Source organism: Leucoraja erinacea, chromosome 6, assembly GCF_028641065.1.
Source record: "Leucoraja erinacea ecotype New England chromosome 6, Leri_hhj_1, whole genome shotgun sequence".
Classification (NCBI taxonomy): Eukaryota; Metazoa; Chordata; class Chondrichthyes; order Rajiformes; family Rajidae; genus Leucoraja; species Leucoraja erinaceus.
The window spans coordinates 9216976-9229293 of NC_073382.1; the positions used below are offsets into that span (position 1 = coordinate 9216976).

The following is a 12318-nucleotide window of genomic DNA, read 5'->3' on the forward strand; positions in this document are numbered from 1 at the left end:
TTGTTGTACATATGGCCGACAACAATGGTATAATCGGTGAAAGATTGTGTTATTGTACTTGGCCACACAGTCATGGATGTACAAGGAGAAGAGCAAGGGACTGAGCGCACAACCTTGAAAGCCATGATTGTTGACGATCTAGTTTAAGTAAATGTGATGACCAATTCAACTGATTTAATTTTGCTGCTCAAGAGTCCAAAGCCAATTGTAGATTGAGGCCCAAAAGCCAATGCCAAGAGATTTCGGGACAAGCTTACTTGGTGCCTGGCTGTAGAATCTAGGTAGCCCACTTAAACACATGTAGCAACTGCTGCCAGACCCCAGCAATATCCTGTACTCACCATGCTGGGCAGGGATCATTCCTGAGCCCCAAATCTCTGCACCGAGTGGCTCCAGTATTTGTTGTACTCGCCAGCAGCCTCTTCTCACTAAGCCATGGGCAATTGCTGCAGGAATTGCCAGCACAAGGCCAGGGTTTGCAAGGGCACCACTTGGTCCTGGTTTGGAAGGGTTCCCTAGGAATGTAAATGTTATCCTTTCATTAAATTAAACATTTTCACAAACTGCAGATAGACTTTTATCCAAAAATCTCCCATTGAACATAATTTCAGGCGCCAAGATTAATATGTGTCACTCAATTCCCCAAGTTTTTTTAGTTAAAGCAACAGATCTATAAATGCATTTTAACATCAGATTGTTATTACATCGTAGCATGTAGCTTCTGCATGTACAGATACACGACAAAGTATTCTGATGGGTTACAACTCTACTTGATATGGTAACAGCTCGGTGGCCCTTGCCCATCTGCATCTATACTGAATGGTGAGCATAGCCCATTCATCCATTCAGTCCGTCTTCACAGTGTCTTGCATCAGGAAGGATGGAAATATTGTCAAGGATGACTGCCTCCCTGGCCATTCCATTTATTCTCTTACCTTGTGGAAAAAGATACAGGAGCTTGAAATACTGGGTATCCAGACTTCTTCTCTTCTATCCAACCTCTGAGCCAATCACCTCTTTTACATTCCATTCCTGGAACTGCCACCATGTATTCTTACTCTTAATCTTATCTCATTCGGTTATTCTGTTGTACTTCAGTTTTTCAGGCCGTTTCAGGTTGCCCTGCAATCTTTGCACCATTCTGCTGCTTTATGCCCCTGTCCCACTTAGGAAACCTGAACGGAAACCTCTGGAGACTTTATGCCCCACCCAAGGTTTCCGTGCGGTTCCCGGAGGTTTTTGTCAGTCTCCCTTCCTGCTTGCACTACCTGCAACCTCCAGGAACCGCACGGAAACCTTGGGTGGGGCGCAAAGTCTCCAGAGGTTTCTGTTCAGGTTTCCTAAGTGGGACAGGGGCATCATTACTCTCTTCATTGTATTTATTGGTGTATTTATCATTTATCATGCATACAGTTTACCCTAAGCTTCTTGCAAACAAGGAATTTTTATTGCACCCTGGTGTATATGACAATAAACGCATCTGAATCTGATTTTATTATTGCCTACCAAGTACTTAATGAACAACAGATGTTTGATCTAGCAACAGTGAACTGCAGCCTTACTCCATTGCCGAGTGTTTTGTGGCTGGGTCTGGTCAATTCCTATTTTGAAGGAAATGTGTGAGAATTTGCCTCATCTCTAGCTATTAGATCATCCCTACAATCTTTTGAGCATATAACAAGTAATCCATACTCTTGTTCTGTTCCAAAACTACTTTTAAGATTATTAAACTAATTGCTCTTTATTTGTATCAATAATCAGTTTGATCTGCACCCAAATTTATATCTGAAGTCCACGAAGAAAATTAAACTGAATTGTGTACACTTCCACCTTAATATTTTTTTCAACGTGAGGGTACATTTTGAACATTTAAATGAACAGGAATTTCTTTTTGTCCAGGAAATGAAGCTAAAGATGTAATTTTGCTTTTAGTTTTTAGTTCTGATCCGTAAACTATTGGCATCGCTTAAATATTTTTGTTGCTTCATTGAACTTTCACATGCATCTATTCCTAAAAATGTTTGTGCCCCTATTTCGTGCCTTGTGTCTGTGCGAGTGATTTGATGTATTTGGAATACATTTATAACTTGTATTTTTTTTCTCTTTCAGTTGGGAAGACATCATTGATAACTAGGTTCATGTATGACAGCTTTGACAACACTTATCAGGTAATTTTTTTTACTCTTTAAAATTTGAATGTTATTGATGCTTAAAACATTTCATTTTATAACAATGCTGTTCTTCTGGGGGAACACTTTATTTCTGCCACAAGTCTGAGAAGGACCCGAGTTTGATCATAATCGTTAGGATGCCACAATGGGACAGCACATGTTGTTGCCTCAGAGCTCCAAAGAGCTGGATTTGTCCTTGTCCTTATGACTTTGCATGTTCTCCCGATGAAATGTATTCTTATGACGAGTTTCCTTGGGGTGCTTCAATTTTGTTCCATATCCCAAAGACTTGCTTGTTGGTAGCATAATTGACTGCTGTAACTTCACCATCATGAAGCTGGGTAGAAGGATAATTGGATTGTTGTTGATGAGTGTTCAAGCCTGAACATGTTAAAGAGAAATAAATGGGGAATTAGATAAATGTGGTTGCTTTGAGAGGTGGCAGTCTCAATTGGTTGACAAGCCCCCCTATGTCTTAAGGAGATCTGGATCTCGCTACCTAATTGTGCGGAAGAAAGCTTCTGCCTCTGCAACTTGAAGTAATTGGATGTGACTTTAAAGAGTCTTCACCTTCATGCTTCAACCAAGTGATGGAAAGCAGAATTGCACTGGGTATTTTTTTAATGATCAATATGATCGTGATGGGCAGAGTGACATCCCCTGCGTTATACATTTTCTGTGATAGTTAGCAGCAGTAAGGATGGAGCAACCGAAACCACAACTCCCTGGTGATGAATTTGAACAAGGCTTCAATAGGTTAGATTAATATTGTGAGTGTGTTACAGTTCTTGACCATCAGAAATATCAAAGAAGAAATAACTAAAGGGCAAAGAGAATACAAATGGAATGGTAGTTCACCGAAGAAATCAAAAGGTCTCAGGCAATTTAACTAATATATGTGGTGAAGTTGTGGAACAAAGTTTGCATAAGAGACTTTATTTGGATGCAAAGAGCATGCTACCAAGATACCAAGTCATTTGAGGAAAAAATGTTTTTCTGAAAGATGCAGATATCAAATAAATCATCATAAAAGAAGAGGTGATTGCGACAATCAATAGGTCATAAATTGATGTGATTCTGGAAAGCCGGGCTGTTAAGGTAGGTTCAATACTAGGTCTCAGTAGGATTCATACTGTGTTCTGACAGAAGGAAAGGGTGAAGGGGACAGATATACTGTCTATAATCTTCCAATCCTCTTCCACCATTGGATAGACACAAAAAGCTGGAGTGACTCAGCGGGACAGGCAGCATCTCTGGAGAGAAGGAATGGGTGACATTTCAGGTCAAAACCCTTCTTCATACTGGTTAGAGATAAAGGGAAATGTGAGATATAGATGATGATGTAGAGAGATAAAGAAAGCAAGAGAGGATGTAGGCTGTGGGCCGAGCATCAAAAATGTGTTGAGGAATAGGATTTCGTGACCCAAGTCACCAAACTACATGAAATTTTCCACAGATTTGGATGAAATATAATTGAGAAGGATGTCATAACTCGTAATTGCCGAAAGTTGCACATTAATTAATTAAACTAATTAGAAAATGAGATCGGGAAAATAAGCGCCATCTAGTGGCCAATGCCCGTATTACACCACGGGCAGCCGTGTTGCAGTCCATTTAAACTATATAGAAACATAGAAATTAGGTGCAGGAGTAGGCCATTCGGCCATTCGAGCCTGCACCGCCATTCAATATGATCATGGCTGATCATCCAACTCAGTATCCCGTACCTGCCTTCTCTCCATACCCCCTGATCCCCTTAGCCAGAAGTGTGTGTGTGTTATTTAAATTTACCTGTAAATTTAGTATAATAATATATAAAAATAATATGATGAATATAATTTTGAGTGTTTTTTTTAATGACACTGTCGCAGAGGTCCTGCTCCTGAACCAGCCTAATTAATGGGTTAGGGCAGTTCTTGTGGGTTCCTTCCTTTACTGAACCCCACTGACTGCCAGTGTGCAGAGTGGGGGTGACGGCCATAGTGGGACCGGGGCAGTGCCAGGCAGGCATGTTCCAGTCGCTTTAATAGGAAATTAAATGAGACTGCAGCAGATGTCCCAGGTATTAAGGGCTCATGAACCTGCCTAATTAAAGGGTCAGGACAGATCCTCTAGGTTTCCCCATTTACTGAACCCCGCTGACTGCCAAAGTGGGGAGAGTGGGGGTGACGGCCATAGTGGGACTGAGGCAGTGCCAGACCTGTAAGAGACCTGTCTTATTTCTGATGTAAATGTCACATCCTGGCCAAGAATCGAATGCTCTGATGTTTACTCGATGAATATTCATTTTAAGCTACAATGAGCATATTTATGTTATAGCCCCCCCCCCCCCCCCCCCCCGATGGTGCCTTTGCAAATGAGGGCTATTACCTTTAACCTAAAAGAACCCTAAAAGTGTTGCATTGTTTATCTCTAGTTTGTGTGTGTGTCTGTGTGTGCCTTTCAAACATGTATCTGTGGCTGTGTGTATGTACGTGTGGATGGATGTATGTGTGCATGTATGTTTGGATGTGTACATGGATGTCTGTGTGAATGGATGTGTGTGTGCGGATTTATGTGTGTGCGGATTTATGTGTGCATGTATGTGTGTGTTTGCATGCATGGAAGTGTGCGTATGTATGCATCGGTGGGTGGATTGTCGCAGTCATTCACCGGCACGCTATTATCATAAGTAATTCACTCATTGTTTAAATAATTTGACCAAATAAACAGTGAAACGATCCACATTAAAATAAAACTTTATATAATCATTTTTTTCCACAATTTATTTATTTTGTGTACTTTGAACATTTACAAATGATGCAATGCGCTGGTAGGACATGCCTACGGTCAGTGTGATCGACAGTTGCTGTTTGTTGACTATGACTTGTCATGGATCGAAGCAGTCTCTTTGGGGCCGGCTCACCTGCTTCACCATCAGGAACTGCCTCTTGAGGTGATTCACCTGCTTCAGGCTTTTCAGCATCTTGAACTCAATTGAAAGAGGAAATAGAAAACAGAAAAGGAATGAAAAGTAAAATAAATCAACATCCTCAAATATATCTTTTCATTTTTCAAAGTAACATCATATGACCATAAGTAAAAAGATTTGTTGTTTGAGTCCTATCATTATCTTTCTTCCTTCTAGACTTTGCTATTGCTCGATTTATTGTTGTTATGTTGCAGAAGCACTCTGCATGATGATACACTGCTGCCTCCTAATAATAGAAGATAATATGTGTCAGGGTGTATTTTACATCTTTTCATGTTTTATATTATGTAAGACAATATCGACATATCAATGAGGAAATTAAACATGTATGCATGTCCAGGTAGATGGGATGGCAAGTCTGTTAATTATCAAATTCGTGTTCATTAAAGCACAGTGAATGTCCACACAAAAGACTTTTGTGTGGACAGGCTCTGAAGAGTGGAGGGGCAGAAGCTGCAGAAAAAAAAAATCTCATATTACTTAGGTCTGCATGGACTTCGACTCGTAAAATGTCAATCTCTTCTTAATGTCAATGAGACTGACACTGTAATTTACAGCCATAGATAAGACTTCAAGTTCAAGTGCAGGAGCAGAGGGTGCAGAATAGCTAGAGAAAGAAACATCTCATAGTACTTGGGTCTGCATGGACTTCAATTCATAAAGTGTCAACCTCTATTTAATGTCAATGAGACTTACACTGTAATTTACTACAATTGATAAGTTATTTCAAGTTTCAGTAGAGGCTACAGAAAAAAAAAATCTCATAGTCATTAAGTCTGCATGGACTTCAATTCATAACATTTAAACCTCTTCTTAATGTTAATGAGAATAACACTTACCATAGAAAAAACTAGTTCAAGTTCATATATCACCAATTAATTTCTACAGAAAAATCAACCATTTCTGACCATTTCTCACTGCAATGGAAGCCTATAAATAGCGATCGATATCCCTCCGTTTTTCTCCCGTTGTCGGGGTCTGAAAACGGCCGCTACAGACGGCACTATGTACAGCCTCCCCCCCCCCCGCCCGCGGAGATGCTCCGCGTTCGCGAATCGGCCGCTTCTTAATTGAGACCGCGGCTTCACTTTACCGCGATTACCTAGGCCCCGCGGTCGGAGCACTTTTTATCCGTAAGTTATCGCAGGCAGTTCCGAGATTAGCTGTTAAAGACTTATTACTCTACAACATGCTGGCATTAGTGACAATGTTTAATTGACTGTGTTATGGAAACATGTAGTTTAGGCCCTCAATTTCATTAATGAATGAATTAATTAATTAATGGATGAATGAATGGAGTAAGTGAATGAATGAATTTCTTCACATTATAAAGGGGTGCAATTAAATTAATTAAAGTCCATACAGATAGATTTTCATAAATTCAGACTTTAGGTCTTACCTTCCAGTTAGGGTTGATTCCTGGCTGCCTTATTTGTGTTGGAGCACCTCTGCAGCGACTTTGCTTTCAAGGCTTTCTTCTACTTCAATCCACTTAGCAGCGCATTCTTCAGCCTTTTTAATGCTTTTCTCACTAAATACAATTACCCTGCTGCAAGTTTCCACAACATTTATTCCACAGAACAACAAATCGGAATCTCCAGTAAAACAGGCATCTGTAGAGGCACCCTCGGCCATGTTGTGTGCTAGCCTGAAGCAAAGTGCGTGATTGGCCAACTGGCATACAACTCAATGTTAAACGTGCTTTGATTGGACTAAAAATTACCTGGAATGTTTCCGTTTTTTCTCTAATTTAATAAAAATGTGCAAGTCTTCTTCATAACGAGTTTCAGGGGTGATTTATATAATTATTTTTACACAATATGTGAATATTTCATTTAGTTGGGTGACTTGGGTCACAAAACTGCAGAATAAAGCTCCTCGACCCACAGCCTAATGTTGCAGAACTCTTGTCGGTGAGAGGAGGAGAACTTCAAAGTAGACATTCCTTGAGGAGATTTTGCAGTGGAGCAGACAAAATGTGTAGGAAGGAACTGCAGATGCTGGTTCATGGTGCACAGGGTAACATTTCAAAATTTGGTACTAAAATGATACATTGTTAAAAGGTTAGGAGAACAGTGATGAACTTCAATATATTCATAAACAGATGGAAGGGCCAGACATGGTTACACTTAACAGTGTAAGTTAATGAAGAGAAATGATTGGCGATGCCCTTTTATAAGGAAAAATGTGGAAAAGAAATGCAATACAATTCTAGAAGGGGTCTGCAGAAACATATATGGGGAAATAAACTGGAGAAACCCAGTCTCCTGAGAACCAGGTTGACAATCATTAAGTTGAAGTTGAAAATAAAGGGAAATGAGTAGCTAGTCAATAGACAGTCATGATTTAAACGTCTATGCTGAAAGGGGAATGTAATTTTCTAAAAGGTAGCTGAGAAATTAAAAAAACCTGTAACAGAAAAAGTAAAATTGGGATTGACTGTATTGCACTTGCAGAGGTAGGTTGAGTTCTCCCGCCACCTTCCATTTTACAATCCTGACATGTCTCTTAGTTGGCTTTGAAACAGAACTTAAATGGGCAACAGAGAGCAATGATGCTTTTGGGCACGTCTTGGTGTCTCTCTTTATTCCCCACTCTCACAATGTACTGGTTGGCAGTGTATTTGAATCACATGATTGTGAGCTTTTTAGCTGGATGGTTACTGACTCTTTGCTTGGTTTTAAATTTTTTAAATTTTGTACGTGGAGTGTTTAAGTGCTGCTAAGAAGAGTTATTGAAGTACATTACAAATAATTCTAGGTCTTTCAAGGTGGGTATATTTCCATGCATTTTTTTTCCTTCATGCACCTGCGAAGTTTAGTGTGTGACTAACTGTTCTTTGCTTTTGGTTAGTTTCAGCAAGCCAATTAATCAGAGGCATTAATGTTATTTATGTTGGAAGGAACTGCAGATGCTGGTTTAAACCGAAGATAGACGCAAAGCTGGAGTAACTCGGTGTCAGTTGGCATCTCTGGAGCAAAAGAAGTGGTGACGTTTTGGTTCGAGACCCTTCTTCAGACTGGAAATAGCACCTATTCCTTTTCTCCAGAGCTGCTGTCTGATCTGCTGAGTTACTCCAGCTTTTTGTGTCAATCCATTAATGTTATTGTCCATGGCTTTTTTGGATGAGACCACTAGAACGCTCTGAATATTTTTGCAATGATGATCAGTTAACTTGCCATAGATCTGGGATTAAAAGCAGCATTTACTGGCTGAAGTGAATTGAAGCTGTACCATGCAGTGTCTTTATCCACACTAAAGACATTGTTTGGTACTGTGCCAATCCACAATGATGCTGAAAGCATTAATCCAATAAGAAAAGGTAGAACAAAAGTCAGGTTTTTAAAACTTCAAGTTTGCATTTGAACTCCTTTAAAATTATCTTATTATTGTAGAACACAGTAATAATAATAATAATAATAATAACTTTATTTATAAAGCACTTTAAACAACTGCAGTTGCCACAAAGTGCTGTACATGAGAACTAGAACGGACCCATCGGTCAATAATGTCCATGGCGAATATGATAGGTATATGGAATGATAACTATTGAAAGTAGTAAGTAAATTCCTTACAGGGAAGAAATGTCTCCCAAAGGAGATAGTTTTGGGAGGAGATAGTTGAGGCAGGAAAAGACACTTGAATAGGTGCATGGATAGGTAAGTTCATTACTGTAAAGAAGTGTTATCAACACACTGTGACTTTACTTCTTTATTACATTCATATTGTGGCATTACAGAGAGCACCAGCTGTACGTGGTCTGTCACGGAAACTAGAGAGTGATATGTGGGTGGGGAGGTTGTAATTATACTTGTGATATGGGGAGTGGTTAGTAGTGATGAGGTAACTATATTAAGGGTCACTTGCATATGTCATCTACATCCTTCCCCTTGGAAACGAAAGACAAACAAAGTAGTGACAGGGCGACCACGTCTCATGCGCTGACAATCAAATGAGTAGAAATGGTTAAGCAAAATCGCCATAGCGGACAGGCGGCTTGACAACACGTTCCGACCGGGTTCGCATCTCGCCATCTCCCCTCCCTGCAGGAACAAGTGGAGGCAGTACGGCGGCAGGTGCAGACGGCTGCACTGGAACAGGTGAGCCGGGCGGGGACGGAGAAGACAAAGGCAGAAGGGCATGAGGGGATGTGGGACCCGCAGAGGAGTGTGCGCGGGCAGGTGAGGGAGGGTGAACCGGAGGAGGAGCGGACGGATAGAGCTGTGAGGGTAGAGACCGTGGCATGCGAGGAGCGATGGGCTGAGCATGCCCGGAGGCTGAAATTTCAGCAGGGGAGCAAAAGGATCTGCTGGTGGTGGTCGCGGCTCGTTGACAAGCTGCAGATGTTGGCGGGACCGGCGGTAGATGGTTCCTGCATGGTCGACGAGATAGGACCGAGGCGACCCAGCAGTGGCGACTGCGGTGGCGAGCCGGGAGTGACCGGTGGGGGTCTGCATGCGGACAACTTGACCGGGGAAAAGGCGTGGCATTTTTTTAAATTTATTTTTTTGGTGTTAGCGGGGCGAGGGATAGCGTGTCGGCCACGAACAAGTGGAGGCGTAGGTTCGTATCCCACTTCTGACACCATGTAACAAAGTGTTATCAACACACTGACTTTACTTCTTTATTACATTCATACTGTGGCATTACAGAGAGCACTGGCTGTACGTGGTCTGTCACGGAAACTAGAGAGCGATATGTGGGTGGGGAGGTTGTAATTATACTTGTGATATGGGGAGTGGTTAGTAGTGATGAGGTAACTATATTAAGGGTCACATGCATATGTCATCTACAATTACCTCATTGAAACCTATCGAATAGTGAAAGGCCTGGATAGAGTGGATGTGGAGAGGGTGTTTCCACAAGTGGGAGAGTCTAGGACCAGAGGGCACAGCCTCAGAATAAAACGACTTGCCTTTAGAAAGGAGATGAGGAGGAATTTCTTTTGTGAGAGGGTTGTGAATTTGGAATTCATTTCCACAGACGGCTGTGGAGGCCAAGTCATTTGATATTATTAAAGTGGAGATTGACAGATTCTTGATTAGTAAGGGTGTCAAAGGTTATGAGACCTGACCTATTGACAATTTTCGTACTTTATTAAAGATTTTGTATAATAGATTCCAAACCATGGATGCTTCACTGTAATTTGGTTACCTAATGTTGCTTTAAAACAACCACAGACAGTATAAGAATACTTTTTTAGTGGTATTGGTTGAGATCACTGGAAGAATGTGCATGTTCCACATAAACAACATTAAGAGTCAGGACTGATGCCTGATAGCTGTAGTCGAGGCGACAATGCCAATCTGGCATTCAAATACTCTTTGAGTAGCACGATGGCACTAACTTATTTGGCTGCTCCAGTTGGCTAAGAATGGCTTGTGTTATGTAAATGAAACAAAATGTTTAGTGGATGTATACTGCTTGTACAAAAGCTGGTGGTCCTTACAATTAAATGCAGTGGGAAGTGATAGCTGTAAATGTTGGTTTATAATACACCATTTTGTCACTAATCCACATTGGTCAGATGGCTGCTGCTCAGATTCAGGATTTATGAATCTGACCATAAACTGAAAGTATAATTCAAAAGGAATCTTTTGGAAGTACACTAGGACCCACATAAATTGCACCTTTTATTCCTGCAATGTGAATGTAACTGGCAAAATGGCATTTTATAAAAAAGAAAATTCCAGGCTCTGAGGATATTAAGGCAATCATTTCTGATTGGTTAGGGAGTACTGGGTTTCCTTTGTAGAGAGGCCATTGTAAATTATTTGGATTTTCTATATCAGTATAGCAGCATTTATGATCATCATAGAATTCAGTTTCATGGTTACAGTTGTAGAATATGAATTCAATTATGATGTAATTAGTCCAGTGTTATAGCCACAGCAACATTTAGGAGACATTTCTTCCCTGCAAGGAATTTACTTATTGCTTTTAATAGTTGTCACATCTCTGCTTTAGCAGAGAGTTTAAGAATGAAATTATTGAATCTTTCAATCCAGCACGCATTTATGGTATTTATGTAATGTAAGCCAGCAATATTGTTTCTCAAAGGTAGATACAAAATGCTGGAGTAACTCAGCGGGACAGGCAGCACCTCTGGAGAGAAGGAATGGGTGATGTTTCGGGCAAGTCCTTGCTTTCCCTCTCTCTCTCTCTCCATTCCCTCCCCCCTCCTCGCGGCCTACCATCTGGATTGGCGTGGCCCTTCCTGCCGGAGACTGCCCAGAGCTTCAGCTTCAGCAGCGGCGCAACACTGGATTCCATCGTGGAGCGAGTGATGCCTTACCGGGAATCGCTGTGTTGGAGCTCCGGAGTGCTGCGACTGCTGACTTCAACACCATGGAGCTGTGAACTTCCAGCCGCGGACGTCGCTGACTTTGGCATCGCAGAGCCTAGGATCTCTCGCCGAGGTCGCCAGTGTGGAATCTCCGCTCGGCCTGTCGACTTCGGGAGCCTCGGTCTCCGGTAGGAAGCGGCTGATTCGGACGCTCTGGGCTGTTGAGAGTTCTTCCGTTCGAGGGCCTGACACAACAGGGCCACCGTAGTGGCGACTGCAGAGGCCCCAATAGGCCCTGACCATGGGTGAACAGAGGAAGAGGCCTGAACTTTGGTGCCTTCCCTCAGTGGGAAACGTTGATTCCGCTGTGGGGGGATGATTTATGTTAAATTCTAAAGTGTTGTGTTTATCTAATTTGTGTGCAGCATGGTAACTCAAATTTCACTGCACCAATTGGTGTATGTGACAATGAATGTCCTTTGTTCTCCCACCGATCTTACTCTCTCTGACTACATTTTATCTCTGCACCGCCCACTACCCTAACATCATTTTGAAGAAGGGTCTCGACCCGAAACGCCACCCATGCTGCATATCCCGCTGAGTTACTCCAGCATTTTGCCCACCTTTGATTTAAACCAGTATCTGCAGCTTTCCTTCCAAAACAATATTGTTTCTCAATATTGACAACTCTATGATATTAAAAACAATTGCAGATGTGAAAATTTGAAATGAAAACAGAAAATGCTCTTTACTTTCACCAAGTCAGGCATCTGTGGCAAGAGAAATAGTTAACATTTCAGACTGAGCACCTTTTGTCTATTCTGACGAAGGACCGTTGACCCTGATATGTTAAATCTATTCCTCTTACTGCAGATGCTGCCTAACCAGCA

At 41.5% G+C, this 12318-nt stretch overlaps 1 protein-coding gene across 4 annotated transcripts in view; it reads left to right on the forward strand.

The window, feature by feature from the left end:
- The window catches only part of rab6a (RAB6A, member RAS oncogene family), a 92428-nt gene that overhangs the window by 28854 nt on the left and 51256 nt on the right, over positions 1 to 12318 (forward strand). For all 4 annotated transcript variants that reach the window (XM_055636582.1, XM_055636583.1, XM_055636581.1 and 1 more), the window contains exon 2: positions 2110 to 2168. In XM_055636582.1, coding sequence (XP_055492557.1) covers positions 2110 to 2168 — 59 coding nt within the window. The remainder of the gene's footprint in view (positions 1 to 2109; positions 2169 to 12318) is intronic.